The 27,452-nt window shown below is 30.3% G+C and overlaps 1 protein-coding gene across 2 annotated transcripts; it reads right to left on the bottom strand.

Moving 5' to 3' along the window:
• Window positions 1-3,471: 3,471 nt before the first annotated feature.
• Window positions 3,472-22,403, bottom strand: LOC123204478 (protein LEO1 homolog). Of its 2 annotated transcripts, none has more exons than XM_044621148.1 (12): window positions 22,116-22,403; window positions 19,157-19,497; window positions 18,488-18,626; window positions 18,194-18,379; window positions 17,549-17,725; window positions 6,960-7,091; window positions 5,817-5,996; window positions 5,600-5,731; window positions 5,183-5,287; window positions 4,837-5,085; window positions 4,052-4,218; window positions 3,472-3,716 (listed from the first exon to the last, which is right to left on the bottom strand). In XM_044621148.1, exons 1-11 carry the CDS (start codon window positions 22,230-22,232, stop codon window positions 4,084-4,086), a joined length of 1,893 nt encoding a protein of 630 aa, XP_044477083.1. In that variant the 5' UTR covers window positions 22,233-22,403; the 3' UTR covers window positions 3,472-3,716; window positions 4,052-4,083. The 2 variants fall into 2 exon arrangements, with proteins under 2 accessions (XP_044477083.1, XP_044477084.1); XM_044621149.1 differs by having other exon boundaries at window positions 18,488-18,623; window positions 22,116-22,402.
• Window positions 22,404-27,452: the final 5,049 nt, after the last annotated feature.

Here is a 27,452-nt window from a genome sequence, read left to right as displayed (position 1 = left end):
AGAAGAAGGTCCCAGATTTTGCTAGAAAAAGGATTTTTTTTTTTTTTTTCCAATTATCTGGTGACTGCTGCGGTGAATCGAATGTCCTGGAATTCACCAGAAGATGGCACCACTTGCCACATCAGCCTTTGTGGCCCTCACTTGTCTTGTTCTTTTTTTAATTTTCACAATATTAATTAGCGTGAACTTTGGCTAAAAACTTTTTACCACCCAAGGTTTGCTGAAAGATCGATTTACCCTTTAAGTAAAAAAATCTAGATCATCTATTGTTCATTTACTTTAATAAATTTCGTTAAGTGTAACAATATGAAGGTTATTTTACATAGTTTTTTTATTTTTTCATCCTTTTCATATTCCTTTTAAAAAAATTGTGATATACTATGATTTTTTAAATTAATAAGGTGTTAATAAAAATTTTCAAGAAGTTCTGGGAATTCAAAAAAACATTGGAAGTGTTTTGGAAATTTTTACCGTTCAAAAATAATAACCCTACTAGAAAACCAAAAGAAAATATAATATATTAAAAATAGATCAAGCTTTGATTTTTTGAGTCATTTGGGCTATGAAAAAATTTTTTTGTGAGAGCTTTGTATTTTAGTTAATGTTAGATTCGAATAAAATCAAGGCCAAATGACTATTTCCCATCCAAAATATGCGTTTTTGTCAAGTTTTCTCCGATTAATTTTGAAAATATCATTTATCCACCCATCGGTTGTTAAATTTAATGAAACCTTAGCCCCTGAAAAATTTATCCTATTTTTCCCCCTAAAATTTTAAAAACTAACAATTTTTCCAGACCTAAGTTTTAAAAATAGTGTTTTCCCCCTTAGGGTTTTCAATTTTTCAGAGTTAGTTTTTCGACGCTCTTTCTTTCTCTCTGGCCATCTCCAGACGACTCCTCTTCCTCTCCGACGTGGTCTTCTTTCGGCTATTATGCTAGGCACGGTTGTCGAGTAGTGTTCGTGATGTCTTCGTCGACGAAGAGTCTTCGTCAAAGACTCTTTGTCCAGAGACGAAGATGACTCGTCTTCGTCTCTACGAAAACAAGTCGTCTTCGTCGACGACAGTTTCCAAGACAACCGTAGGAAGGAGGCCATGCCGGAGAGGAAGAGGAGTGGTTTGGAGGTCGCAGGAGAGGAAGAAACAACGCCGGAAAACTAACTCAGAAAATTGAAAACCCTAGGGGGGAAAATATAGTTTTTTAAAACTTGGGTTGGGCGAAATTGTTAGTTTTTAGGGTTTAGGGGGGGAAAAAACAAATTTAAGTTTATTTTTAATAATACAGACAAAATGACAATTTTACCCTTGAAACTGTTAATTTTAACTGGTCATGGGTGGGTAAATAGTATTTTTAAAGTTAATGAAGGGAAACTCGACAAAAGTGCATACTTTGAGTGGGAAATAGTCGTTTGGCCTAAAATCAAACTCAAACTTTTCTAAACACGAGCTTAAGTTTGTTTTAGTAGAATAAGACTTGGGTTCAACTCAATCAAAAAGAGTCGAATTTGAAAGAGGTTTGAGTTTGACTCGACATTAAAATGACATCATTTTAATGCATATTAATTAAAACAAAATTGTTTTAATTGATTTATATTGAATTTTTTAAATTCGTGAGTTTTTATAAATTGAATTTAAAATCAAAAAAATAAAACTCTTAAACCCAAACTCAAACTCAAACTCAAATTTACTTGAACGAAACTTGTTTTAGGTTCATTTGGGTAGAGTTTAAATTCGGCTCAAATCGAACTCTAATTTGAGCCGGTTTAAAACTTTAGTTATGTATTCCAATATAGAAAATTAACGTTATCTATATAATTCATTATAAATAGTATTTTAGAAATAAGCTCAGTATTATTTATCTAAAATTCATGATAATCCAAAGCTTTTGAAACAGAGCCTACAGAAGAAGAAGAAAAAACAGCAGAAGAGTGCTGAGAAATGGAATGAGAGAACTGAAGCTACAGAGAAGATGAAAGTTGAGAGACAGCAGAAGAGATCGGAAAACATAGCAGAGAGGAGTCACCAAAAGAAGATGCGCCGGATTGAAAAGAGAGAGAAAAAGCTCATGCGACCAGGGTTTGAAGGTCATAAGGAAGGTTATATTAATCAAGGGGGTAGCTTAGGGTGCCATGCTTTTGAGCTTTGTGTTCATTTCTGGTTCCTTTCTGTTCATATGATCCATTGAACCAGGTTTAGGAATTGTATACCTTTTATGTATTAATGGTTATAATTAGTTATATCTTGGATAAGATATGTGATCCTCTTATTCCCCTTTCCCTTCACTGTCTCTCTTCTTCACCCGTTCTTACTGATAAAGACGTGTTTCTTCCTCCTTGTCTTTGTAGTATAATATATATTAAATTATAATTTTTAAAAAATATTTTGTGGAGGTTACTGAAAATTACAACTATTGGATCATATGCCAGTTTTAAAATATACAAAATTTTGAAAAAATCTTAAAGATTAATTTATGAAATTATAAACTTTTTTAAGGGTAAATTATCATATTTTAAATACTTGAATTCAATTAAAAATTGTATTTGTAAAAATACTATTTTACCCATACATCTTTAGTTTTTTTTTTTTTATACAATAAAACTATGTATACTCACTTTGAGTGCATAAATAAATATGCATTTATACATATCATCATATGATTAAATAATTTTGAATTAAAAATAAAATAATATATAATCACATAATAATATATATAAATGTGTATCTATTTCTGTATATATAATAAATACATATAGTATCACTCTTTTGTAAAACAAAATTTGATTTTAAATTAAAAAAAATTATTTATACCGATTAAAAGAGAAAAAGTGTTATTAAAAAGCCTTAACGTGAAAAATGTTATTTACTCTTCTTATCATATTAAGCCATCAACTAAGGCGTAATCCTCCCTTTCCTCATTATTCATCATCTTGAAACTTAATGCCTAAATGTCATATATAACACAAAATTACCATGTTTGATTTCCACAAAACTGACATAATTTTTTCAATTATCAAATAATACAAAACTTTTTATAATATTTATTATCAAAAATAATATAACAAATAATATAAAAAATAATCTAATATTATCTTTATGTTAAATATTAAAAAATCTTTTCAAGGAATCATAATTTTGTTACAATTTATTATCACTTATTTAATTTTTAAGATAAAAATATTTTTATTTTTAATTAAAATAATAAATAATACAAAAATTATTTAAAAAATATACATGGATAATAAGACAACTCAAAAAAAATTATTTAATTAATTTTATAATTTGATAATATAAAAAAATATATTAAATATATAACACAATAATTATTTATATATATCAATTATAGTAATAATTTATATTTAATAATTTTTTAAATAATATATTTTTATGGTTATTTTTTTATTTTTTATGTAATAAAATATTACCAAACTAACCAGCCATAATTATTTCAACAATTTGCTTAAAAAACTTCGGTAAATCAAAATTTTAAATATTATAAAACGAAAGACCCTTTCCGAATCCAACGGCCCATCAGTTTCCTTGTATATTTTGCTATTGTTTTTGTTGAAAATAAAATACAAGTCTTTGTTCTCAATGCATGCGGTCAAAAGAGTCCTGCTTATGAACTGTGAAATTGGCAAGATAAAATGTAATCTTACTTTAAGATCTGCCTCGAGGATGCATCTCTCTTGTTTTACCTCCAGATGCTGCATAATTGGCTGTAGACATAAATAGTAATTTAGTGATTACTATATTATCATTTACTCTAAAAACGTGTATCAATTCGTATAGAAAATATGGATCATATCATTCGATAAATATCCTATCGTACGATATATAAACTATATCGTATTAATTCGATACACCTTAAAATATATATTGTAAGATACTGATATCCATGATGTCTGCATCTGATATTCTAAAACAAATCTACTACTGCATGTGTTGTTCATTTCAGAACATAAAATTTACTGAAAGTCATTGCCTAGCATTTCTACCCACAAGAATTCCAACTGTAGTATTAAAAAAGAACCTTAGAAAATGATATACTTACTTTGGCATACAGTCTCAAGGAAGTTTTTGTTTTCAATCCTCATCACTGTCATAAACAACTGCCATTCGTCGATGTGTTGGCATCTTTCTTGGAGGAGAGTCCTCATCCGATTCAATTCCCCTGCGCTTGAGATTACTTCCAGAGTCCCTTCCTCTTTGCCTAAGTCCCTGGACAAATAACCAAGAAATAAATGCAGATATTTTCTTTAGAAAATAATATGAACATTATTAACCACAGATGTCTACGCTGTAATCATTCTTATGCAAGTAATTTAAGCAGATGATCAAGGCAATTTACCCTCACAAAAAAGAAATCATGTTATTGCTTCTAAAGGGACACTGAACATCCATATAAACACTTAAAAAAACAGTTTAAAGTATTGAAGGATGATGACAAGAAGAAATTGTCTGCTTTGCAAGGACAATCAAGCAAAGAGACACAAGCCACTAATTTTAAAATTACCCCACCTTCCTTCCCGATAATAGAAAAAATGATAACAATCATTATTATCATTATTAAAACCATGATGTAATACTAGATGTCCTGAAAAAACTGAAAATCATTTAAACAGTTAACAGAGTTTAAAGGCGATTTGAACTTTCAACATCATTAACTGAAAGAACCTACACCCTATAAAAGAAGAGTCCAAAAAGTAAGTGTCATAATTTATTGTTACACAAGTCCAGGAGTAGAGTGAACTTCCAAGGGACATTTTTAAATTTTACTTATCATGGTAGAGATGCACGAGTTACGTTTAGGCTAAAAGAACTAGATAATTAACATACCAGAGTCTCCTCCTCCTCCTCAGACACCCTGTTCATATCTTGCTCCTCTTCTTCATGCTCCTCTTCTCCTTCCTCTTCCTCATCATATTCCTGTTCTGGCTCATCAACCCTCTTGCGTGGAGATCTTTCATCTTCTTCTCCATCAGTTTCATACTCAGACTCCTCTCTCTCACTATCAGAGAAGTCCACTGGCCGCTTTGATGATTTAGCAGCTGGTAAGGATGATTTCCAAGGGATGTCCCTGTGTCCCTGTGATCGATAACACAGAGAAGGGGGAATCAGCAAAACAAGAAACATTTCGAAGTAAATGAAAAAAAAAAAATCTACTCAGAGCAATTTACAAAACCTTTTTGGCATTAATAATGCGTTTCTCTGCTCGAGCTTCCGCTTCCAGCTCTTCCTCAAAGCGTCGGCGAGAACGACGAGAGTCATGATAGTCTCCCTCATCATCCTTGATCAATATTGGACAATCAACAGATGTTACTCAATTTCTAACATATTCAATATAGACGAAAAAAAAAAAGCATGTTGGGAGAGTTGGTGTCAACAAGTTTGGGAATGGGTGTGTATAAAATAATAATCAACTGATACGCAACAGTTGCATTTGTTCAAAAGTAATATAAACTGAAGAGATAACAGACAGATTATTCAGGTATGTTGTGAAGAAAAAACACCACAAATATTAAATATGCATATATTCTCCAAAAGATGTTGAGACAACAAAAACAAATAGAGGAAAGGCAAAACAATAAAAAGTATAAACCTCTTCAAGAGCATCCTCCAAATACCCAGTAGAAAGTTGGCGCCTCCTGTCTATGGTCTGCGTGTACTTCCGGTTTACCTTTTCTCTCTTCCGGTTTAGAAGTATATTAGCTCTAATTGTTTCACTTTCAGCCTACAAATCATAAGGACAATGAAATTTCAATTCTGAAAGATTTAATACTAAACACAACCCACCATAACCTCAAGTAAATAGTTACCTTTTCTTTCTCCTCCTTTTCTCTCTCAGGATCTATGTCAGTGATACAGTTCTTAACTTTGTGAACCTTCTTGTGCCGTGAGTCTACAAGAGCAGTCAATAATCTATGAGAATTTGATGACAGTGATGATGGCATAAACCTCATCTTCTTTAAAATTCTTCCTTGGGATTGCAGGATTCCCTGCAATTATTGCACATAAGAATGAAGGGAATTTCTTCATAAATCTAGCTCGCTTTCTACAAAAAAACACAGGCAGTATTGTGTATGGATCACTTGAAAAAGAGAGAAGGTTGAACAATACAAACATAAAGAAGGCTAACTATTCTCATATGAGGTTCAAGATCAGAAAGGATCCATGCTGGAGAAACCAAAAGTGTTCAATGTATATCTGAGAAAACAGAGACTCAAGGTCTCATACAATTGCAATCCCCAATTTACTGAAGAATGAGGAACTATTCACATATGACATTTCCTATAAACACAATATCCAGGACAGGGCTTCTAAATAATTGACCCGCTCTTTTATTTTTAAAAGCTCAAGGGGATGCAAGTGAGGATCCAGAGAGAGTAGCACAAATAAACTCAGCAGGAAGTCAAAAATTTTGTAAGCATCCAGAAGAAGAGAAAAAGGAAGTAGCAATGACATCAAACATTCAGAAAGCTGAAACCATTAGAGAAGATAATTGCTCCGTAGACTTTTTTTTTTTGTGGGGGGGGGGGGGGGGGGGGGGGGGGTGGGTGTGGTGTTGGGGGTGCTGAGAGGGAAGAAAATGACATAATGTATAGACATCAAGATCAGGATAGCCTTTCTACTCCAACACAATCAAAACTCCACAAAACTTGTCAGCACCAAAATTGAAGCTCAATTGCTGCCTCTTTAGAACATTGTAATGACTAAATTAACTAGAATAAGAGGATACACACACACAAGCGCACACAAATATATATGTCCAAATGAAGGTAGATCAGTGCATGAAATGAATGTTACTAAAATGAACAAATACTGCTGAAGAAAACCAAATCTCATAACACACTGTATGCAAAGGTTCTCCAAGACTTCATTTTTGAGAAGTTACAGATGCGAGTATGAGATGGAAAATATTATATTCTCGACTAGCATAGCAAACAAATTTGAAAAGCTACCTTTCCATGCCTAAGGAAAAGGTGCGCATGATCATGTCGCGCATCTTGGACGGAAATGTCAAGAACTTCATTCCCAATTAATAACTGTAAACTGCCATCTGACCATTTCACAAAGCGTGCATTGCTTTCATACTACAAATGAATAGAGAAGAGTATGAGACTAAATATTTTTTTAGACAAATAAGTAATGTAGCAGAGCATAAAATGTATTGTTCTATAAAACAGCAGCAGCAAACCAATTCTGGCATCAGAATTCAAAATTTGACAGGCAGCTGTTTTGGTGCAGTTACAGATATAGAAATACAAGTCCAAATGACAATATAAATGCAAGCTAATCTGATTGTCTTCAAGAGACACCCTCCCAATAGAATCTTAATCCTAAATTGGGATATTTAATAGCAATCACATTCTCATAGTTAAAAACAAACTTTCCTTTTAAATTAGAATTTTTTTGACAAAAATAAAATAATTCTAAGCACATAACCTCAAAAAAATCTTTACAATTTTTTATTTAAATTAAATCAAAATTCTTGATGATTACCATTTAATACAAATATTCCATTTCCATCCCATTTGTTTAAGTCGGGCTGTTTGAGAGCTTAGAGTTTCTGGGTACCTAAATATTTGGTACTAGAGCAATTAAGATTTCTGAGGTTGGGGAGGACTGATTTCATGAAAGATGAGAAGGAGAGGCTGATGTTTGTCCAACAATTAATAGAAGCACAGGCTTGGGCTAAGTAGGAGTAAAGTGATAGAATATATTTCAAACATATTATTTCCGTTAGAATATATTTGAATAGGTTTCAAATATATTATTTTCTATACTAGAATATACTTTAAATATATGATTTCTTAGGTTAGTAGATATTCTAAATATATGTTTTTCCTTTTTACAATATTGTATATTGATTTGTATTTTTTTATATAGGATATAAGATAGGTATAAATTTATGTACCATTTAGATAGTTGAATACACCAGAAACACAAATTATTTATATTTTAACATAGCGTCAGAGCTGTGCATTCTACCAACATTTTAGTTAGGCTTGCTTACGCCTTTGCCTGCACATATGTAGAAAGTGAAAAGATGAGTTTATCAATTTGACTCGTTCATGTCTTTGCTTTCACACACATAAAAAGTGAAAAGATGAGTTTATCAGTTTGGTCTGCTCACACTTTTGCCTTCACATATGTGGAAAATAGAAAGATGAGTTTATCAGTTTACCCGGCTTACACTTTTGTTTTCAACTATGTGAAAAGTGGAAAAATGAGTTTATCAGTTTGATCCACTCACATCTTCACTCACATCTTCACTTATTTGAAAGTGGAAAGATGAGTTTGTAAACTCCATTAAGCAAATTTTTTGCTCACTTGAGTTTAAGGGAGAGTGCCAGAATATATTTCATATATTATAATATATTTTAAATATATTATTTCCTAAGTTAGCAGATATTCTAAATATATGTGTTCCTTTTTTGCATTATTATATATTGATTTGTATTTCCTTCTATAAAATATAAAATAGGTATAAATTCATGTACTATTCAGATAGTTGAATATACCAGAAATTAGTCTTGGCCATGGTTCAACCGACGGTTTGCCGGTTCACGATTCAAAAAAATAAGATCGAAACCGTAAGAGGACTGTTTGTAATCAACGGTTCCAGTTCATGGCCGATTCGAAACCAACATTTCTAATACACAGCCGTAATTTATTTTTTAAATTATTAATTACAATAATTGAAAATTAAAAAAAAGACTTGGACTTAATTTTTCAATTAAGTTTCCTACGTATCTTCTTGAGGTTTAGAAGAATCAAAACCTACGTAGTTCTTTTACTTTTGCGTATCCGATAGTATCCCCTTACCTTATCATTCACCTTCGCTATCTTGACTATTATTTCTCGTCATCGAACTATCCGTAGTTAAATCAAGTGATTCTTCATTGAAGTCCACTTTTATATCTTGTTGGCGTAATTCGGGTTTTGTCCAATCGTCCACGCATACTTGGTTTTCAATAGATTCGGAAGCCAAACTTGATCGCCTCTCATCTAATATATTGCTCCCTTAACTAAAAGATTGTTTTACTAAGACAATTGATACTCATGCTGCCATAATTTGTTTAGTAATAGCTACTAATGTTGGAAAGGTCGATGCATGTCGATTCCACCATTCTAGAACTAGAAAGTCTTTACCTATATTTTTGTCACCAAACTCAAAAATTGTAGTTAAATAAATATCAAACTCTGAGTGGAGCCTAATGTTATTCTTGGTCTTTTGTCTCTTTGTATCATAATACGATCACTATAACTCATATTTTAGATTAATGATAGGACAATAAGTGATAGAGAGGAAGAAGAATCACCTTGGTTACCATAAATTAATGAATATTCAGCATAAATTTTTTTAATTAAATTCATAATGTTAGTTATAGTTAATAGAATATTAACTTCATCATCACAATTTAATTGCAAACATTCATAAGATAATGTCAAATACTCTGCAATACCATCTAATTTAAACCTAGGATCAAAAAAAAAGACGACAAGAAAAATTTCTGGAATTGTTTTATAGTAAGTTAACCATTTTGTTTTCATTAAAACAATAGCTTCTTCAAGAATAACATCTTGTTCAGTTTCCTGTAAAGTCTCAATAATATTAATGGCTTCATTTAAAAACAAATGAGAAGTGCGATAATAAACCCCATTAAAAGTATAAATTACATTATTAAAATTTCTTAATACATTTAAAATTGTTTTTCAAATATCTAAATGTTGGAGATATAATGTAACTTGTGACACATTTTGTGAAATAAATGAGTACAATAAATCCCATAATCAAAACTCATTGAGTAATTCATATGTTGAATTCTAACGAGTCGACACAACTTTAGAAAATCTTTTTAGTCTTCTATTATGTTGTTTACAAAATTTACTCCATTCTTTTACAGTTTGGGGATGTGTCCATAAAAATAAAATTATTGTTTTTATTAGAGTAATATAATTATTAAGACAATTTAAACTATCTTATACAGATAAATTTAATACAGAACATGCACATCAAATATGAAAAATTCTACCACTTAAATTGGGTTTGCAAATTTTAATTAAATCAGTTATTAAAAAGTCGTATTTGAACGTGCATTATCAAATAAAATTGAAAAAATTTTATAAACTAACTTATATTCTTTTAATATTCCTTCAATTATTTTATAATTATTATCGGTTGTATGTCGGTTATCAAACACTCTAAATGCTAAAATTCTTTTTTGTAATTAAAAATGACATCTATCCAATTACAAGTTATACTCATATAAGAGTGAACTTGTCAATGAGACTCCAAATATCACTACATATAGATACACGTCTATCAAAATGTGTAAAAAATTGAATTAATTTTCTTTTTTGTTTCTTATATAAACTAAATAATGTTCTTTTTTATGTGTTTCTTGTAATAGTTTTATGTACAAGATTTAATGCAGTTTTACAATAATTATTAAACCCTAAATTTTCACCAAAACTAAATATTAAATGATCTATTGCTACCATTTTTACAAATTCTTCCTTACTTTTATTATCACTATAAATAAATAAAGATTTATGTCTAAAACCGTACTCGGTTATTTGTGTTTGACCTCTACTTTATCCCATTTTTTCTAGATGCTTCGACTCCAAATGTCTTTTGAACGTCCCGTATTCACCTCTTTGTTTGAATTTATAAATTTGCTTACAATAATTGTAAGCAATTTCAAAATTATCATCTTCTTTTTGTATTTTCTTAAAATGAATCTTGAAAATATTGAAGGTAGAAATTTTTTTAGAGTGTTATTTCATCTCCACCTGTTGTTGATGCTCCACCTTTACATAGTGTCTTTCACTTTCTTGCGTTGAAAAATCATCTATAAATTGATTTTCATTCACATTTGATACATGTGAATATTGACCGAATCTCCTATTACCCGAAAATTTTTCACTACTTGTCTTTTTTGATAATAAATAAATTTAATTATATAAATAAATTATACGATTAATTATGAAAGATAATGAATAAATAAAATTAATTATAAGAATAAATTCTATAATTAATTATGAATTGTATAATAGAAATTAAAATTAAAATTAATAAAAACTAAAGAAAGAATTTCATTAAATTAGAGAGAATTTGATTGAAAGAGTATTAAAAATTGAAAGAATGAGAATGTGAGGGTTTGAAGGATTTAGTGGGAGAGTTGAGAGATTGAATGAATATATATAGGAAAAAATTTTAAAAAACATTTTAAAAAGGGGGGATGAAAACGAAATTTAGAATTTTTGCAAATTCTGCAATATAACGGTCTCCTGCATATTTGCAAGAAACCATTAGTTCCTTTTTTTTAAATTTAAAAAAATAAAAAAAATTAAAATTAACAATTTAGAAGATGTAAACCGTTGGTTTAACTGTCGATTCATAAATCAAATATGAACCGACGGTTTTATGGTTTAAAATTAGATCAACCAAAACCGAACTGTCAAAATCTGGTTTCGGGTTCTGATTCAGTCCTGTTATGATTTCGATTTTATCTAAATCAGTTTCGATATGATTCACGGGTCAAACCGGTCGTGGCCAGGTCTACCAGAAATACAAGTTATTTATATTTTAAAATAAAGGATTTGTCTCAGCTGTGAGAAAAAATTTGAATCGAATCATCACTACAGATTCAAGTCATTGGCAATCTTGATACTATATGAGGACGAATCAGAAGCTGACATCTTAATCATGGGTGATGACAAGCTAGAGAAAGAGAGAAATTAGTTCAGTTTTTGAACCAAAGGATTTGCGAAGTGCATGGTTGGAATCTCAAATGTCCGATGGATTAAGGCTAAGTTTGAAATTCCTGAAGCAGTTCTACTGACAAAATTGATTGAATCTTGCATGATGATGTTTGTAGAGGCATTATCGGAAGTTGACATGATTGAGCTCAAGGATATTAGGTTGGGAGAGTCAGCTCTGATGATGGAGATAATTGGACTTGCCCCAAAAGTAGTTGGGGTGGCTTGGAATTTGAAGGAGACAACAAGATCAGGGCTAGATACAAAGTTCTTGATGCATTCATAAAGGTGGAGGATGCTAGATTTGACAAGAAAAGGTTCACAAGTTGAGATTCGAGGCATTTGCAATCCGATTAAAGGCGAAAGGCATCAGCATGACGTTTTCAACAATAGGGGACACCACAAAGGTAAATTTCCCAACCATCTACAACAACTCAACTAATGGAAAAATTGGTGACATTTTTTCAAATTATATAGGTCAACTGAATCATCAAATGTGTGCGCGAAGAAAACAAGAAAATTTCTTGATAAAAAGGGGGAGGATAATGAAATTTTGCAAAGGAAAGATCATTTCTCACCTCCACCCTGAGGACAACTTTGCTTTTGGACGGGTGAGGTAATATTAAAGCAAAGGTTTATGTTTATCACAAGAAAGGGGGAGTGCAGGAGACATATGATGAACATGGACAAGAAGAAAAATATGAGGTAAGAGTGAGCAATTTTGAGGAAGTGGGCAATAGTTATGATGAGAAAGTGGGCAACAATTATGATGAGAAAGTGGGAAGCCGTTATGATGACATGAGGATAGACCTGGCCACGGGCCGGTTCGGCCCGTGAATCAAATCAAAACTGATTCAGATAAAATCGAAACTAGAACTGGTAAAATCAAAATCGAAATCGGATTTTGACGTTTCGGTTTATCTAATTTTAAACCGTAAAATCGTTGGTTCACATCCAATTTATGAACTGACAGTTAAACCGACAGTTTACATCTTCTAAACTGACAATTTTAATTTTTTTGACTTTTTTATTTTTTTAAATTTAAAAAAAAGTAACTAACGGTCCCCTACATATTTCAGAATTTTTGCAGGAGATCGTTGCAGAATTTGCAAAAATTCTAAACTTCGTTTTCATCCCCCATTTTTAAATTTTTCCTATATATATCCATTCAATCTCTCAACTCTCCTACTAAATTTTTCGAACTCTCTCATTTACTCTCATTCTCGTTCTTTTAATTCGTAATATTGTTTTAATCTTTCAATCAAATTCTCTCAAATTTAATTAAATTCTTTTTTTATTAATTTCAATTTCAATTTTTATTATACAATTCATAATTAATTATAGAATTTATTCATATAATTAATTTTATTTATTATCTTTCATAATTAATTATATGATTTATTTATATAATTAAATTTATATATTATCAAAAAATAACAAATAGTGAAAATTTTCCTGGTAATAGGAGATTTGGTCAATATTTTCATATATCAAATGTGAATAAAAATCAATTTATAAATGATTTTTTAATACAAGAAAGTGAAAGATACTATGTAGAGTGGAACAGCAACAACAACATCAACAAAACATCAACAACAGATGAAAATAGAACAACACTCCAAAAAAATTCCTACCTCCGATATTTTCAAGATTCATTTCAAGAAAATACAAAAAGAAGATGGTAATTTTGAAGTTGCTTGCAATTATTGTAAGCGAATTTATAAATTCAAACAAGGAGGTAGATATGGGACGTTCAAAAGACATTTGGAGTCAAAGCATCCAGAAAAAATGGGATAAAGTAAAGGCAAACACAAATAACCAAGTATGGTTCTACATATAAATCTTTATTTATTTATAGTGATAATAAAAGTAAAAAAGAATTTGCAAAAATAGTACCAATAGATCATTTAGCATTTAGTTTTGGTGAAAATTTAAGTTTCAATAATTATTGTAAAACTGCATTAAATCTTGCACATAAAACTATTCTAAGAAACACATTAAAAAGAACATCATTTAGTTTATATAAAAAACAAAAAAGAGAATTAATTCAATTTTTTACAAATTTTGATGGACGTGTATCTATATATAGATATTTGCAGTGTCATTAACAAGTTAACTCTTATATGAGTATAACTTGTCATTGGATAGATGGTCATTTTCAATTACAAAAAAGAATTTTAGCATTTAAGGTATTTGATAACTGACATCTGACCGATAATATTTATAAAATAATTAAAAGAATATTAGAAGAATATAAATTAGTTTATAAAAAAAAAATTTCAATTTCATTTGATAATGCATGTTCAAATACGGTCTCAATAACTGATTTGATTAAAATTTGCAAACCCAATTAAGGTGATAGATTTTTTCATATTAGATGTGCATATCATGTATTAAATTTATGTGTACAGGATAGTTTAAATTATCTTAATAATTATATTAGTCAAATAAAAAAAGCAATTTCATTTTTATGACACATCCCCAAACTATGAAAGAATGCGATAAATTTTATAAACAACATAATAGAAGACCAAAAAGATTTCCTAAAGATGTGCCGACTCGTTAGAATTCAACATATGAATTATTCAACAAGTCTTTTGATTATAGAGATTTATTGTGCTAATTTATTTCATAAAATGTGTCACAAGTTACATTATATTCCCAACATTGAGATATTTGTAAAACAATTTTAAATGTATTAAGAAATTTTAATAATGCAACTTATACTTTAAATGAGGTTTATTATCACACTTCTCATTTGTTTTTAAATAAAGCGGTTAATATTATTGGGATTTTACAAGAAGCTGAACAAGATGTTATTTTTAAAGAAGTTATTATTTTAATGAAAACAAAATGGTTAACTTACTATAAAACAATTCCAGAAATTTTTCTTGTTGCTTATTTTTTTGATCCTAAGTTTAAATTAGATGGTGTTATAGATTATTTGACATTATATTATGAATATTTGTAATTAGATTGTGAGGATGAAATTAATACTCTATTAACTATATCTAACATTATGAATTTAATTAAAAAAATTTATACTGAATATTCATTAATTTATGGTAACCAAGGTGGTTCTTTTTCTTCTCTACCACCTATTGTCTCATTATTAACCCAAAATATGAGTTATGGTGATCGTATTATGATACAAAGGGATAAAACCCTAAGAGGAACATTAGGCTCCACTTTGGAGTTTGATATTTATTTAACTACAATTTTTTAGTTTGGTGACAACAATATAGGTAAAAACTTTCCAGTTCTAGAATAGTGGAATCGATATGCATCGACCTTTCCAACATTAGCGGCTATTGCTAAACAAGTTCTGACAGCACGAATATCAACTGTCGCAGTAGAACAAACTTTTAGTCGAAGAAGCAATATATTGAATAAGAGGCAATCAAGCTTGGCTTCCGAATATATTGAAACTCAAGTATGCGTGGACGATTGGACAAGAGCCGAATTACGCCAACAAGATATAAAAGTGGACTTCAATAAAGAATCGTTTGATTTAACTACGGATAATTCGATGACGAGAAATAATAATCAAGATAGCGAAGGTGAATGATAAGGTAAGGGGGTACTGCCGGCTATCAGATACGTAAAGGTAAGAGAACTACGTAAGCTTTGATTCTTCTAAACTCCAAGAAGATACGTAAGAAGTTTAATTGAAAAATTAAGTCCAAACCTTTCTTTTAATTTTCAATTATTGTAATTAATAATTTAAAAAATAAATCAGGGTCATGTATTAGAATTGATAATTCAATGTTGATTTCGAACCGGGTTATGAACTGAAATCGTCAGTTTCAAATAGGTTACAAATCATCCTATTACGATTTCGGTTCAGAATTTTTATTTTTTTGAACTGTGAATCGTGGCCAAGACTACGTGAGGAAGAAAAAAGTGGGGTTAAAAGAGGAGAAGAATGAGGGAACATGGAAGACATACAGAAGTAGTTTTGCAAGAGGTAAGTATAAAAAAGGAGTTGTTTGTGGAAGAGGCAACAAGGAAACTCAGTAAGGAAGCGTTCCCAATTAATCCAAAAACTCCATTTCCATTCCATTTGTTCAAGCTGGTCTGTTTAGTAGCTTAGAGATTTCAGGTACCCAACATCATTACACTTTCTTGCTACTAGGAAAAAATGGAACAGCTTGGCATAATAATATATAACATATCTACTTGTTGTAGTATGTTAGGATTAGAACATTTGTCATCAATCTATAGGGTAGTTTTTATTATGAAAATGGTACATAGGTTTCAAATGGGGTAGGAGAAAAAAAAAATAGTAGGTTTTTAGTTTTGAAGGCAGTCACCCTTGGTTGGTTGTGTAAAATTTCCGACACCTTGAACTACCAGAAAATGGGAAGCCTTAGACTCCTTGAATTTCCCAGATTATCTTTGTAATCCTTCCTATTAGTCAAATTTATCAAAATAGTCTATGAAATAGTTTTCATTTTGTTTTATTTTATGTTTTATTTTGTGTTCTATTGAATATAGGCTTGAATTCTTAACAGATGGTATTAAAGCAATAGATCCAACGAGAGAGACAAATTGGTGACCAAAAAGGTGAAGAGTTACCAAACTCACGCTGGAAAAGTGGTCCAAAAGAAAAGTAAAAAAAAAAAATGGAAGGAGGAGAAGAAAAGGCAGCCATAGAAAAGTCAACATCTGAACAAGATGAAACGGCGGATTCATGGTAAAAGTCTGGTCGATTGGGGAAGAAAGCCCGGCAAATGTGAAGGAAGAAAAAATTTATAGAAGAAGAAGAGAAGATAGGAGGAGAGAGAAAAAATTAATATAAAAGGAGCAGCTAGGAGAAGACAAGAGAAGAAAGGAGTAGAGAGAGAAAAGAAAGATTAAAAGAGGAAAGGGACAGGTGGCAAATAGATGTGGAAAGAAAACTGGAAAAAAAAAATAATAAAAAAGAGTGAATTGGGAAATGTGTGGGAAGATTGAAAAGAATAGAAAGGTAATATGGGAATAAAAAAAAAGTGACCCAAAAGAAAAAATCCAAAAAAAATGAAAAGAAAAAAAATTCAAAATATATATATGAAAAAAATAACCCACCTTGAAGAAAATGTGATTTTTAAAGGGGAGGAAAATGTTCGATTAGGATTCTTATCCTCAATCCATGTAGTAATTTTTATTATAAAAAGGGTACTTAGGTTTCAAATGGGAGAGAAAAAAATTAATATTTTTAGTTTTGAGGGCAGTCAAAAGGTCTCTATCAAGTCAAACAACCGGAAAATGGGAGGCCCCAAACTCCTCGTATTGTTCGGATTATCTTTGTAATCCTTCCTATTAGTGAAATCTATCAAAATAGTCTATGAGATAATTTTTATTTTGTTTTGGTTTCTGTTTTATTTTGTGTTTTGTTGAATGAAGTGTTGAATTCCTAACACAGTATGACCACATAAGATTACCATGCATTAACATGTTAGATGCAAATCTTTGAAACCTAAGCAAGAGTAAAGCAAACTATCAACTATGATTTCAAGTTCGACATATTTTTGTCCTTCACATTTTACTTTTAGTTTCAAACAGTGTGACCCAACTCAATATCATATATTAACATTATTTGTAATGATAAAAATTGAAGAACAAAAACTACAGAAGACTAATTTGACAAAACAAGAAAGCAGACGCATCCATATAACTACATCACATAAATTGTACTAAATAATATGCAAGTAGGAATTTATACTTATGCTCACACCCCAGCAAAAAATGTAAAAAGTATTTGTGCATGACCCAGCATGCTAAGTTAATGAAATTCACTTACTGATGTTAAGCCATCTGGTTTTTTAACAGCCCTCCAGCGCACTATATTGTTTTCCAAGCGTATACGCTTTTTTGATCCAGACTCATCTGTCACAAAGGTATCCTCTTCCACATATGTCTTAGGATCAAATGGCTTTGGGTCAATGCCCATTATATTAGAAACTTTGATCATATTCATCTGCAAAAAGATAATTTTCCATATTAAATTCAGCCTGAAGTCAAGAAATTGACATTTTCATCAATTGTCTGCAGTAACACGTTCTTTAAGGCACAGTATGTGAAAAAAAAAACCATCATCAAATACATTAGCACACACCACAAAAGATTCACAGAGAAGAGAATATATAAAATAGCTCAAGTTAAACAAGTCTTTACTGAACATGTAACCCAAAAGCTCACTTTGCCCACTTCAGTGAGTGTGCTGTCTTACCATTTTATGGTCAGAAAGATGTGCAACTAGTTTCATATTAATATCTGGAAAACCAATTCTACAAAACCACAAACACCACTGTAAAAATGCTAATAGATTCATCATTTCATGCCATTGAAAACAAAAGTTCCATTAATCTAGATTCCACAACATCAAACAAGATGACTAGCAATTTCAGATATTATGAAAGCAGCATGTAGGAGAAAGAAGATGCACCTTAGTTGGATCAGCTGGAGGTGGACGCAATGGAATTTCTAGCTCTAATGGGGGGCCAACTGGCTTCTCTTTAAGTTTGGGCTCAACTTGCTCCTCTTCTGACTCATACCGCATATCTTCATCAGGCACCATATCATCTGGTCTTAAACTTTTTCCATAACTCCCTTCCTCTTCCACAGGAGATCTCTAATATATGAAAATATATTTTAATTCTAACCATCAATACATGAATGAATGACGGAACCGACAAATGCATAAATATATGTCATACTACCTTCAGGCAGAAATACTCACATTTGAATCTTGATCAATGTCATTCCGAATTGCATACCCTCCAAAGTCTTCATCATCTGAGTCACCAAATACATCACGAATCTCAGCAGCAGACTGTAAAATATGTGTCTGATCCTGCCCCACCCCAGGTGACTGACTGCTAAAATGTCAAATGTCCACAATAGTATGATTGATGAGAAACTATCAAACTAAATTTAAAATAATTAAAAGGAAATGTCCACATCAGCCAATACCAATCACTGTAAAAACAAGTTTAGATGCAAGAAATCTTTTTTGAAGAATTATCTTAAGAACCCTTTTTCAATTTAATGATATAACAAACATGTTTAGCAAACATGTCATTCATAGCAAGCCTATCACTGAAAAAATGTCCAAACAGAAGAAACCGCCACCTAACATTGCAAAACAAATAACAAATTCTAGAAAAGGCATTCCATCATGAGCTCCACTACATCCACCTCCACATAATAAGATAAAAGCAACTAGAGTGCTGCTCCACCTAGTCATTTCCTATTTACTTCAGGATACTTGCAGCAACATCCACATGTTGAGAAGCACGTAAACATGGAGCTCCAACATGGCTTTAGCATGTAACCCAATCCAAATCTAAGATGGATACAGGTACAAATGTACATAACAGAATCAGTGAACAAAAAGAAATATATTTACCTTGGACTTCTAGCTTCATCAACCTCATCTTCATTGTCAGGGTAATGGTTTTCGTCAGACCTCTCTGACCCACTTTCCACAACTTCCCTTCTCCTGCTTGTCACTACTCTCTGACCATATTCTTCTTTCTCATCACTGTCTGTGTATTTTGCTTCACTTTCTTCCCTTTGGTCAACAACATCTACCTCTTGAGATATTTGATCTCCTTCACCCTCACTTTCTCCGGGATCAGGTTCTACATCACGCAATTCACCTTCACTTTCCACGTATGCCTCCCCATGTCCCACCTGCACTTCACCTTCACCTTCAACATCAACCTCCGGTCCTCCATCAGCTTCGTCCTGAACATAGTAAAATGATAATTATTATGATCAAATAAGTAAATTTTTTTTAATTTTAGTCATAAGCAGTGGAGATGCTTACCGTGCTGCCAAATGATACAGAAAGAATTGTTCATCAAGAGCACTTTTCAGTCATCCAAAACCATTCAGCTAAAGCACCAACAGGAATATGAGGTATGAATGCATGTATATGGCTATTCTAAAATAGAACAGCATAAAATGTTTCTTTTTTGTAAAAGTATTAAATAGTGTCAATTATCAATAACCATTTCTATAGAATTAAGTTTTTTTCCTGGTATGGAGAGCCAACAAAAAGTAATTGTCTTGTCCAATGTTTTAACAACTAGACCAGACCTTGGCCCAGTCCACCTAGTCCGATTGGTCAGACCGACTAGTCAGATAGGTGACATCAGTGATATAAATAAAATTTAAAAAGGGTTTACTAACTATATTTCATGGATAGTGTTAAACAATATATATTTCCAACTCAGTGGCACTTGTGACTCCTTGAACTCCAATCGCAAGATCAAGTGTCCTCATCCTTAATTTTTAAAGTAAATGATGCTGACGTCAATTTCATCAAACAAAAAATATTTAACATAGTTTTAAATAAAAATTTAAAATTCTAATGAACTTACAAAATAAATCCATCCAAATCCAAAATTCAAATAACAATTCTGAATCTATATTCAAAGATCTGATTTAATATTCCCCTAATTTATTAATTTTAACTCATTTTTCTTCTTCAAATTTTGATTAAATTATACATAAAATTATTCTTTAAAAGAGTGCTATTATAAAATTTAGATAACTATACATTAAATTATAGTTATCATGAAAATTACAAACTAATATCATATCAATAGAGATAAAATTTGCGAATTCTAATTAAGATATATATTTAGAATTCAAAATGAACTAATTAGAATTTATATATGCATTAAATAAATTTACTGGATGATGTTTGACAACAAATCTTTGCAGCCCAATGGTGTTTATGCCAAGGAGCAAGGAAGAAGACCCAGGTTCGAAATCATCCATCCACGAAAATCAAAATTTAATTTTAGTTGACTAGTCCGACTACGTGTCAAACTGTCAAACAATTTCTCTCCTTAGCCCATACTTGCTATGAGATCCCAGTAGGACTAGTTTGACCAGCCGATCTAGTTGTCAAATCCATGGTTTTGTCTCATTCCATTTACATTGTAAATGTGATCAAGCAAAGCTTAATCCTATAAATTAGAGATATTAAACTTTAAAAGGAAAAACAACTTTTATATATTAGAGATCTTGAAGTTAATACTACCATCTGTGGCAACCCAAAAGGACAACTAAAATTTAATTTTAGTTGACTAGTCCGACTACGTGTCAAACTGTCAAACAATTTCTCTCCTTAGCCCATACTCGCTATGAGATCCCAGTAGGACTAGTTTGACCAGCCGATCTAGTTGTCAAATCCATGGTTTTGTCTCACTGCATTTACATTGTAAATGTGATCAAGCAAAGCTTAATCCTATAACTTAGAGATATTAAACTTTAAAAGGAAAAACAACTTTTATATATTAGAGACCTTGAAGTTAATACTACCATCTGTGGCAACCCAAAAGGACAACTAAAATTTGATGATAACATATCTCTATCCTAACGTCAGATCTTCTACTTATATTGTCTAAACACAGCACAAGTAGAAACCACAGAATTTCTTCTGGTCATAAAATAAATACATTTCCATTTATAAAAAGGAATATACGAATGGGAAACCAGTTGTCATATGACAAGAAGAATAATAACAAATTAATTCCATATCTTCCTAGGAAAGAAGACTCGGGAATGAGCTTTAAAATTCTTCCTTTCATATAGCAAACAATTTCTCATTCATAATATTCACATATTCACTCCTTCAAAGATACATATGAAGATACGACACAACTATAAACAACACATTTTCTTCTTTTCATAGAATAATGGTTTCCATTTGTATAAAGCACATATACAAGTATGAAACCGTCTTTCAAAAAGAAAAATGACAAAGATAACTCTCATTTTTTGCTATAAGCAAATGTAATTAAAGTTACCTAGAAAGATATGGCACTTAACTTTATTGAGTAGCAATTTTCTTCATTGCTCAACATTTTTACCATACTATTCCATAGAAGAATAGATTTTCTTCATTGCTTAGTGCTTACCAATTAGTTGCTGAGAGGCAAAAAAATAGAAAACAACATCTCTAGAACCTAAATAGAAGCAATTCCTTCAATGAAATTATCATGCTAAAACAATTAATCTCTGTCAAAGCTCATCATTCCGTTTCCCATAAAACAACTCCCACCACTCCAAATCTTTATTCCCACACTTCCTCACCACCCCCTTCTAACTCACGATTGAATTAAAATTAACATATATATAACCAAATTAAGATCGTGATAAAAACTCAACACAAGTATGCAAATATTTAAATCAATCAACACAACTCTAGGGCACAAACAATACAATGAACCAAACAAAAAGCATAAGATATAGCCAAACCAAACCGAAACGCGCCATTTAATCAGCAGTCAAAACAATATCTAGCAGATATTTACATGATTACATAAAAATTTAAAAAAAGGGGAAATTACCGAGATATAGTTAGGCTGGGGATTGGACTCGTGTTCGGAATCAATCTCTTCTTCCTCTTCGGACTGATCGTCGCCGAACAGATTCTGCATCATCTCGTGCCTCTTCTCTTCCCCCATCTCGTTCTTGCTCCGTCAGTGTGAGATTCTGCGGATTGAAATGTGATGACGATTATGAAAAGTGGAGTAATTATTTGAGAAAAGCAACCAAGGGCTGTGCGCGTCCATGCGTTGCCGTTGTATTAGGGTGTGTATTTATATACAGGTCTATGGCTCTGTCACCGCTGGTTTCCCCTTGCGCTCCCGTTGTTTTGAGTTTCTAAAAGGCGAAATGCCCTTTTTTCCATCCAAACTTCAATGAAATAACCATTTTCCGCGCTTGCTTTTAAAAAGTCTATTTGCTCACCCATAATATACTTTTGTCAATTAAACCTATTTAGTTTCATGGGAAATTATTAGTTTATGTTATTTATTGAAATCGCAAAGCTTCTTTCAATAATTAATATAAATATTAATTTATCAATTCATCATTTTATTAACACTACTGAAATACCTTAATTAATAGTCAAAACCAAATTTCTCTTTTCATTGAACAACAACTCTTCTCGTCTTCAGTATGTTCATTAGCAATCAATAATGATTGAAAAGACAATTAAAACTAGTTTTTAAAGATTTTTATTGACATCCTTACAATTAAACAATTTTTGGCTTCGATTCTCTTCTGAATGCCTAAAATCTCTTTAAGACCAAACATAGTATTTGTAAATGACTCATGTAAAGCAAAGCTTGAAGATCAAGCCAATAAACGCCAAATTCTTAGTTTTTTACATCTTTTTCATTTTAATCTATCGGCAAACATCATGATGGTTGGTTATAAGCTTATCATATCAACATTCAGAACATAGTTGAGCCCAAATTCACCTTGCATAGATGCACTTAAAACAAAGATGTTCTACGTTTTCATCTTTGAGCATGCATAAGCCACAATGAATCAAGGTGTTAGGATAAAATCTATTATGGATAATTAATCTTCCAACTTTACCTTATAATTAAATATAGGTCATAAGACTTATTCTTACCCAAGGTTTTGGTGTAAAGATAAATTCATAGTTGTGAAATTTCAAAAACTCAAATACCCATTTATTATAAAAGTTTTGTTAAAACTTGTTGTTAATTATAAGGATAAAATTGTTATTAAATAATAATATTAAAAAAACTCAAATTTATTTTATTCTTCCTCCTTGGTTTAAAAAATTAATATTTTTTTCTATCTAAAAGTTTAAAAAGCTACCTTTTCACCCCTAAGGTTTCATTCCTTCCCTTCCTTCTTTGATGATGTTCTTTGGCCAACCTTTTATATTTTGAAGCTCCCTCCCACATCTTGGATGAAGACACAATTACTATTTTTCGACCACAACATAACGGATTGTCCCGTGACTAATGCAATCGTGGCCATATCTTCGTCGTGTTCATGGCCAGAGAATAGGTCTTTGTCAACGGTTATCTAAATATGAAGTTGAGTCGAAAAAAATTCTCACCATCTAGAGTTGATTTGACAAAGCCTCTTCATCTTAGGGTTTTGTTGACTTTCATCTAACATTGTTTACAGTAATTGAGGGAGACACATAGAAGACTAGTCAATACCAGAACTGATTGGCTACCACTATCGCCATTGCTGGAGTTTGCAACAAACCTTAGTTATTTTGGGGAGAAAAGGTTATTTTTTAAAATTGAGACTAAGTGTTGAAATACAAGTTTTCAAAATCTAAGGAAAAAAAATAATAATATTTTTTTTAATATTATTGATAAAATAACGATTTTACCCTCAGTTTTAACAAAAAAAATATTAACAGTAGTTAATTCATAAGTATATGAATTTTTTAAACCGTATAAATATATACTTATTTTTACATTAAAATTTGAGTGTGAAATAATCTTTTGGCCTTAAATATAGTATTTCAAACGTTCGAATTCTATATCATTGTGCAGTTCCTCCCTACCACTTTACCCAACCACAACTTCTTTTTCATACGTGTTTTAATATTTGTTAACTAAACAATGTGATTAGGAAAAGAAAGAAAAAACAAAGGCAATCAATTATGGTTTTATGTTAAAAAAATCCTTTTATATTTTTATTACCCAAATTAAAAAATTACTTTAAAAATAAATTAATTAAAAAATTATTAGATATAAATAATTATTATATTTGATAAATTTTGATAAATATAAATAATTATTGTGTTTGATTAAAGATAATAAAATAATATTAGTATATTATTTTACTTAAATGTTCTTGGGTATAATTATTTTAAATTTTTTTATATTACTTCTTACATCAATTAAAAATGAGATCTTTTTTCTAAAAAATTAATAAATAAAAATATAATTATAATGAAATCAATATTACTTTGATAATATTTTAATACCTAAAATAAAAATGGTAGTTAGATTATCTCTTAAGGGGTGTTTGGTTAAAAGACATTAAAAATTACTTTGATAATCTATATTTTATTACTTACATTATTTTATTTGGTTTATAAGTAATAAAAAATTTCGATAATATTTTATTACCAATGGTGAGGTGACAGATAATATAAAAGGTACTCTGATTACCAACCCTACTATAAATATTAAAATATTATTAAAATAATTTTTATTTTATTATGATTATATCTTTATTTATTAATTTTTTAGGCAAAAATAATCTCATTTTCAATTAATATAACAAATAAAATAAAAAAATATTTTAAAATAATTATACCCAAACGTATTTAAATAAAATAATATACTAGTATTCTTTTATTATCTTAATTAAAGATAATAATTATTTATACTTATCTAATTTTATTAAATTTTATCAAATATAGTAATAATTTATATATAATAATTATCAAGGTAATTCTTTAATTTTGGTAATAAAACATTTTCTAAACCAAACAATCTTTTATATTACATGTCACATTACATTAGATAATAAAATATTATTTATTAAAATATTTTATTATTTTATAATCATATAACGTAAAATCAATAATAAAAAATAAATTATCAAAACAATTTTTTTATACATCAAGACAAATGCCCGTAAATAGTTGTGGTTTTACGTTTTCATTTGTATTATCATCACAAACCATCACTCGAAACTCATTTTTCAGACGGAGAGACACCTCAACAATGTAAGTAGAAAGAATGAAGTGAGGTGCAATCTCTTTGCTTGTTTTGGCCAAGGAAAAACATAACGATGCAGTACAAAGACGTAGTCAAACCATGCACAAGAGAAGAATGAGATAGCGGATACGTTGATAGAGGAGCAATGACTAGGTGGTATAATGTTGGTGGACTTGTTTTCTTTGAAGGGTTGTAAGACTTATGTGATACCCTTAAACAATTGTCACATCAATAAAATATAAGAGAAATATTAGATTTATTTATATATCTCACATCATTTTCTTAGAGATAAAAAGATTTATCTAATTAAATAATTTATAAATTTTTAAACTGTTAAAATATGATTTGAGTTATAAAATTTAGAAATAAATTTATGATAAATTATATATCTAAAATAGGTAATTATTCGACCAAGGATGTGGGAAATTTTTCTAGATCTAGAAAAGTTAATGAAAATGGGAGAGAGAAAAAAAAAAGTAAAAGAGAAAATTTTTAAGTAAAATAACTTTTTTTTACTCTTTTATATAATGGATTTTATTAATAGAAGATGATAATAGATGAATAAATTAATTTTGCTAACTTAAATGAGGAATAAGTGATTTAATCAAAGTTCAAGTGGCCCTTGAAAAATCTGTATAATCTTTGACACGTCCAACATTCGTAGTGGGCGTTGAGCCCACCTGTACTCCTTTCGCCCTTTTTTTTTTTAACAAATTTATCTGAAAAAAGTTTTCATTTCAATCTATAATGTTATTTAAAGGTAAGGTTAGATCTGAATTAAACTTATTTAAATTTGAATTCAAATTTTATTTAAATAAATCTAAAATGAGTTAGTTTTATATAAATTCAAATTAACATTTTCTTGCTCGAATTCGAGTTTTAGCTACTCATAAAATTTTAATATCATTTTAATAACGAACTAGTTAAAAGTTCGAATTCGAAAAGAGTCAAACTGAATTTGAGCTGAGTCTGAGCTTAACTTCCATTCTATGAGCTCGACAAACTCGAACTCTATTATATACAAATCGAGCCGAGCTTGAGCTTGACTCAGCTCGAATCTAACCATGTGTAAAGGTACCCCTATCAATCTTGAATTCTTTTCTAACCCTTGGACTTCTGAAAGACTGAAACTACCAATATCATCCCTATTTTTAAAGGTGAAATGTCAGATATAACGGTGGAAGGGTACTCAAGTCATTTTACCTATAACTCAGCATAGATATTAATGTAAGGCCAAAAAACTTATCCCCACCAAGATTTAATGTATTTTCAAATCTTTATATGTCAAGTTCAAAAACTTAAACACTTATCTATCATTCAACTTCTGTTAAAATCATTCATTTGTGTTAAAAATAAAATAATCATTTAATAAATAATATTAAGAAAATAAAATTTTACTCATTGTCATTACTTAGTTTTAAAAAATAACAATTTCTCTCAAAACCTAAGTTTTAAAAAACTACTTATTCCTCTCTAGGCTTTTCTTTTTATCTATCAACGTCTCCATCGCTCCAGCAAAGATTGGCTCCATGTCTCCCTCTCAACGCTCTCTCTCTCTCCAAATTGGCATTTCCTTTGAGCTATGTTGTTCAGATCTTAGCAAATCGACAAAATCGTAGTGGGTTCATTGTTGATTTGATTTGTTGTCTCTCATTGCCCTCTTTGTCACTCGTTTTGTTTCAGGAACCCATGGCGAACAAGATCCGACTAAGAAATTGCTTGATTGTGGTTGAAGACTAACAAGACTCCTAGACTTTCAATCGATATTCGACTTCGCTTTGCAAGATTCGATCGATTATGTTGTTTCTTTTATCATCAAGAGTGATAGAGAGCGTCGGAGAAAAGTCATCAATTTTGGAGAAGATTGTTGGAATGGATTTTGTCACTGAAAAATTGGTTGGTTTTTTAGTTAACCTAACATAAAAAAAATGATAACTTTTAAAAACTTAAATTTAAGAAAAATTTGTTATTTTTTAAAATTAAAAGATGAAAATGAGATAAATTTTTATTTTTTAAATATTATTAATTAAATAATATTTTTAATTTTATTATTAATAAAAAATTTTAATAAAAATTAAATGATAAATAAATATTTAAAATTTTAAAGCTTTATATGTGAAAGTTTGGGCGAAGCTTCACCTTGAGTGGTCATAATCGATTGGCCTTCGTATA

This window comes from Mangifera indica, chromosome 20, assembly GCF_011075055.1.
Source record: "Mangifera indica cultivar Alphonso chromosome 20, CATAS_Mindica_2.1, whole genome shotgun sequence".
Classification (NCBI taxonomy): Eukaryota; Viridiplantae; Streptophyta; class Magnoliopsida; order Sapindales; family Anacardiaceae; genus Mangifera; species Mangifera indica.
This window is presented reverse-complemented; position numbering and strand designations above follow the sequence as displayed.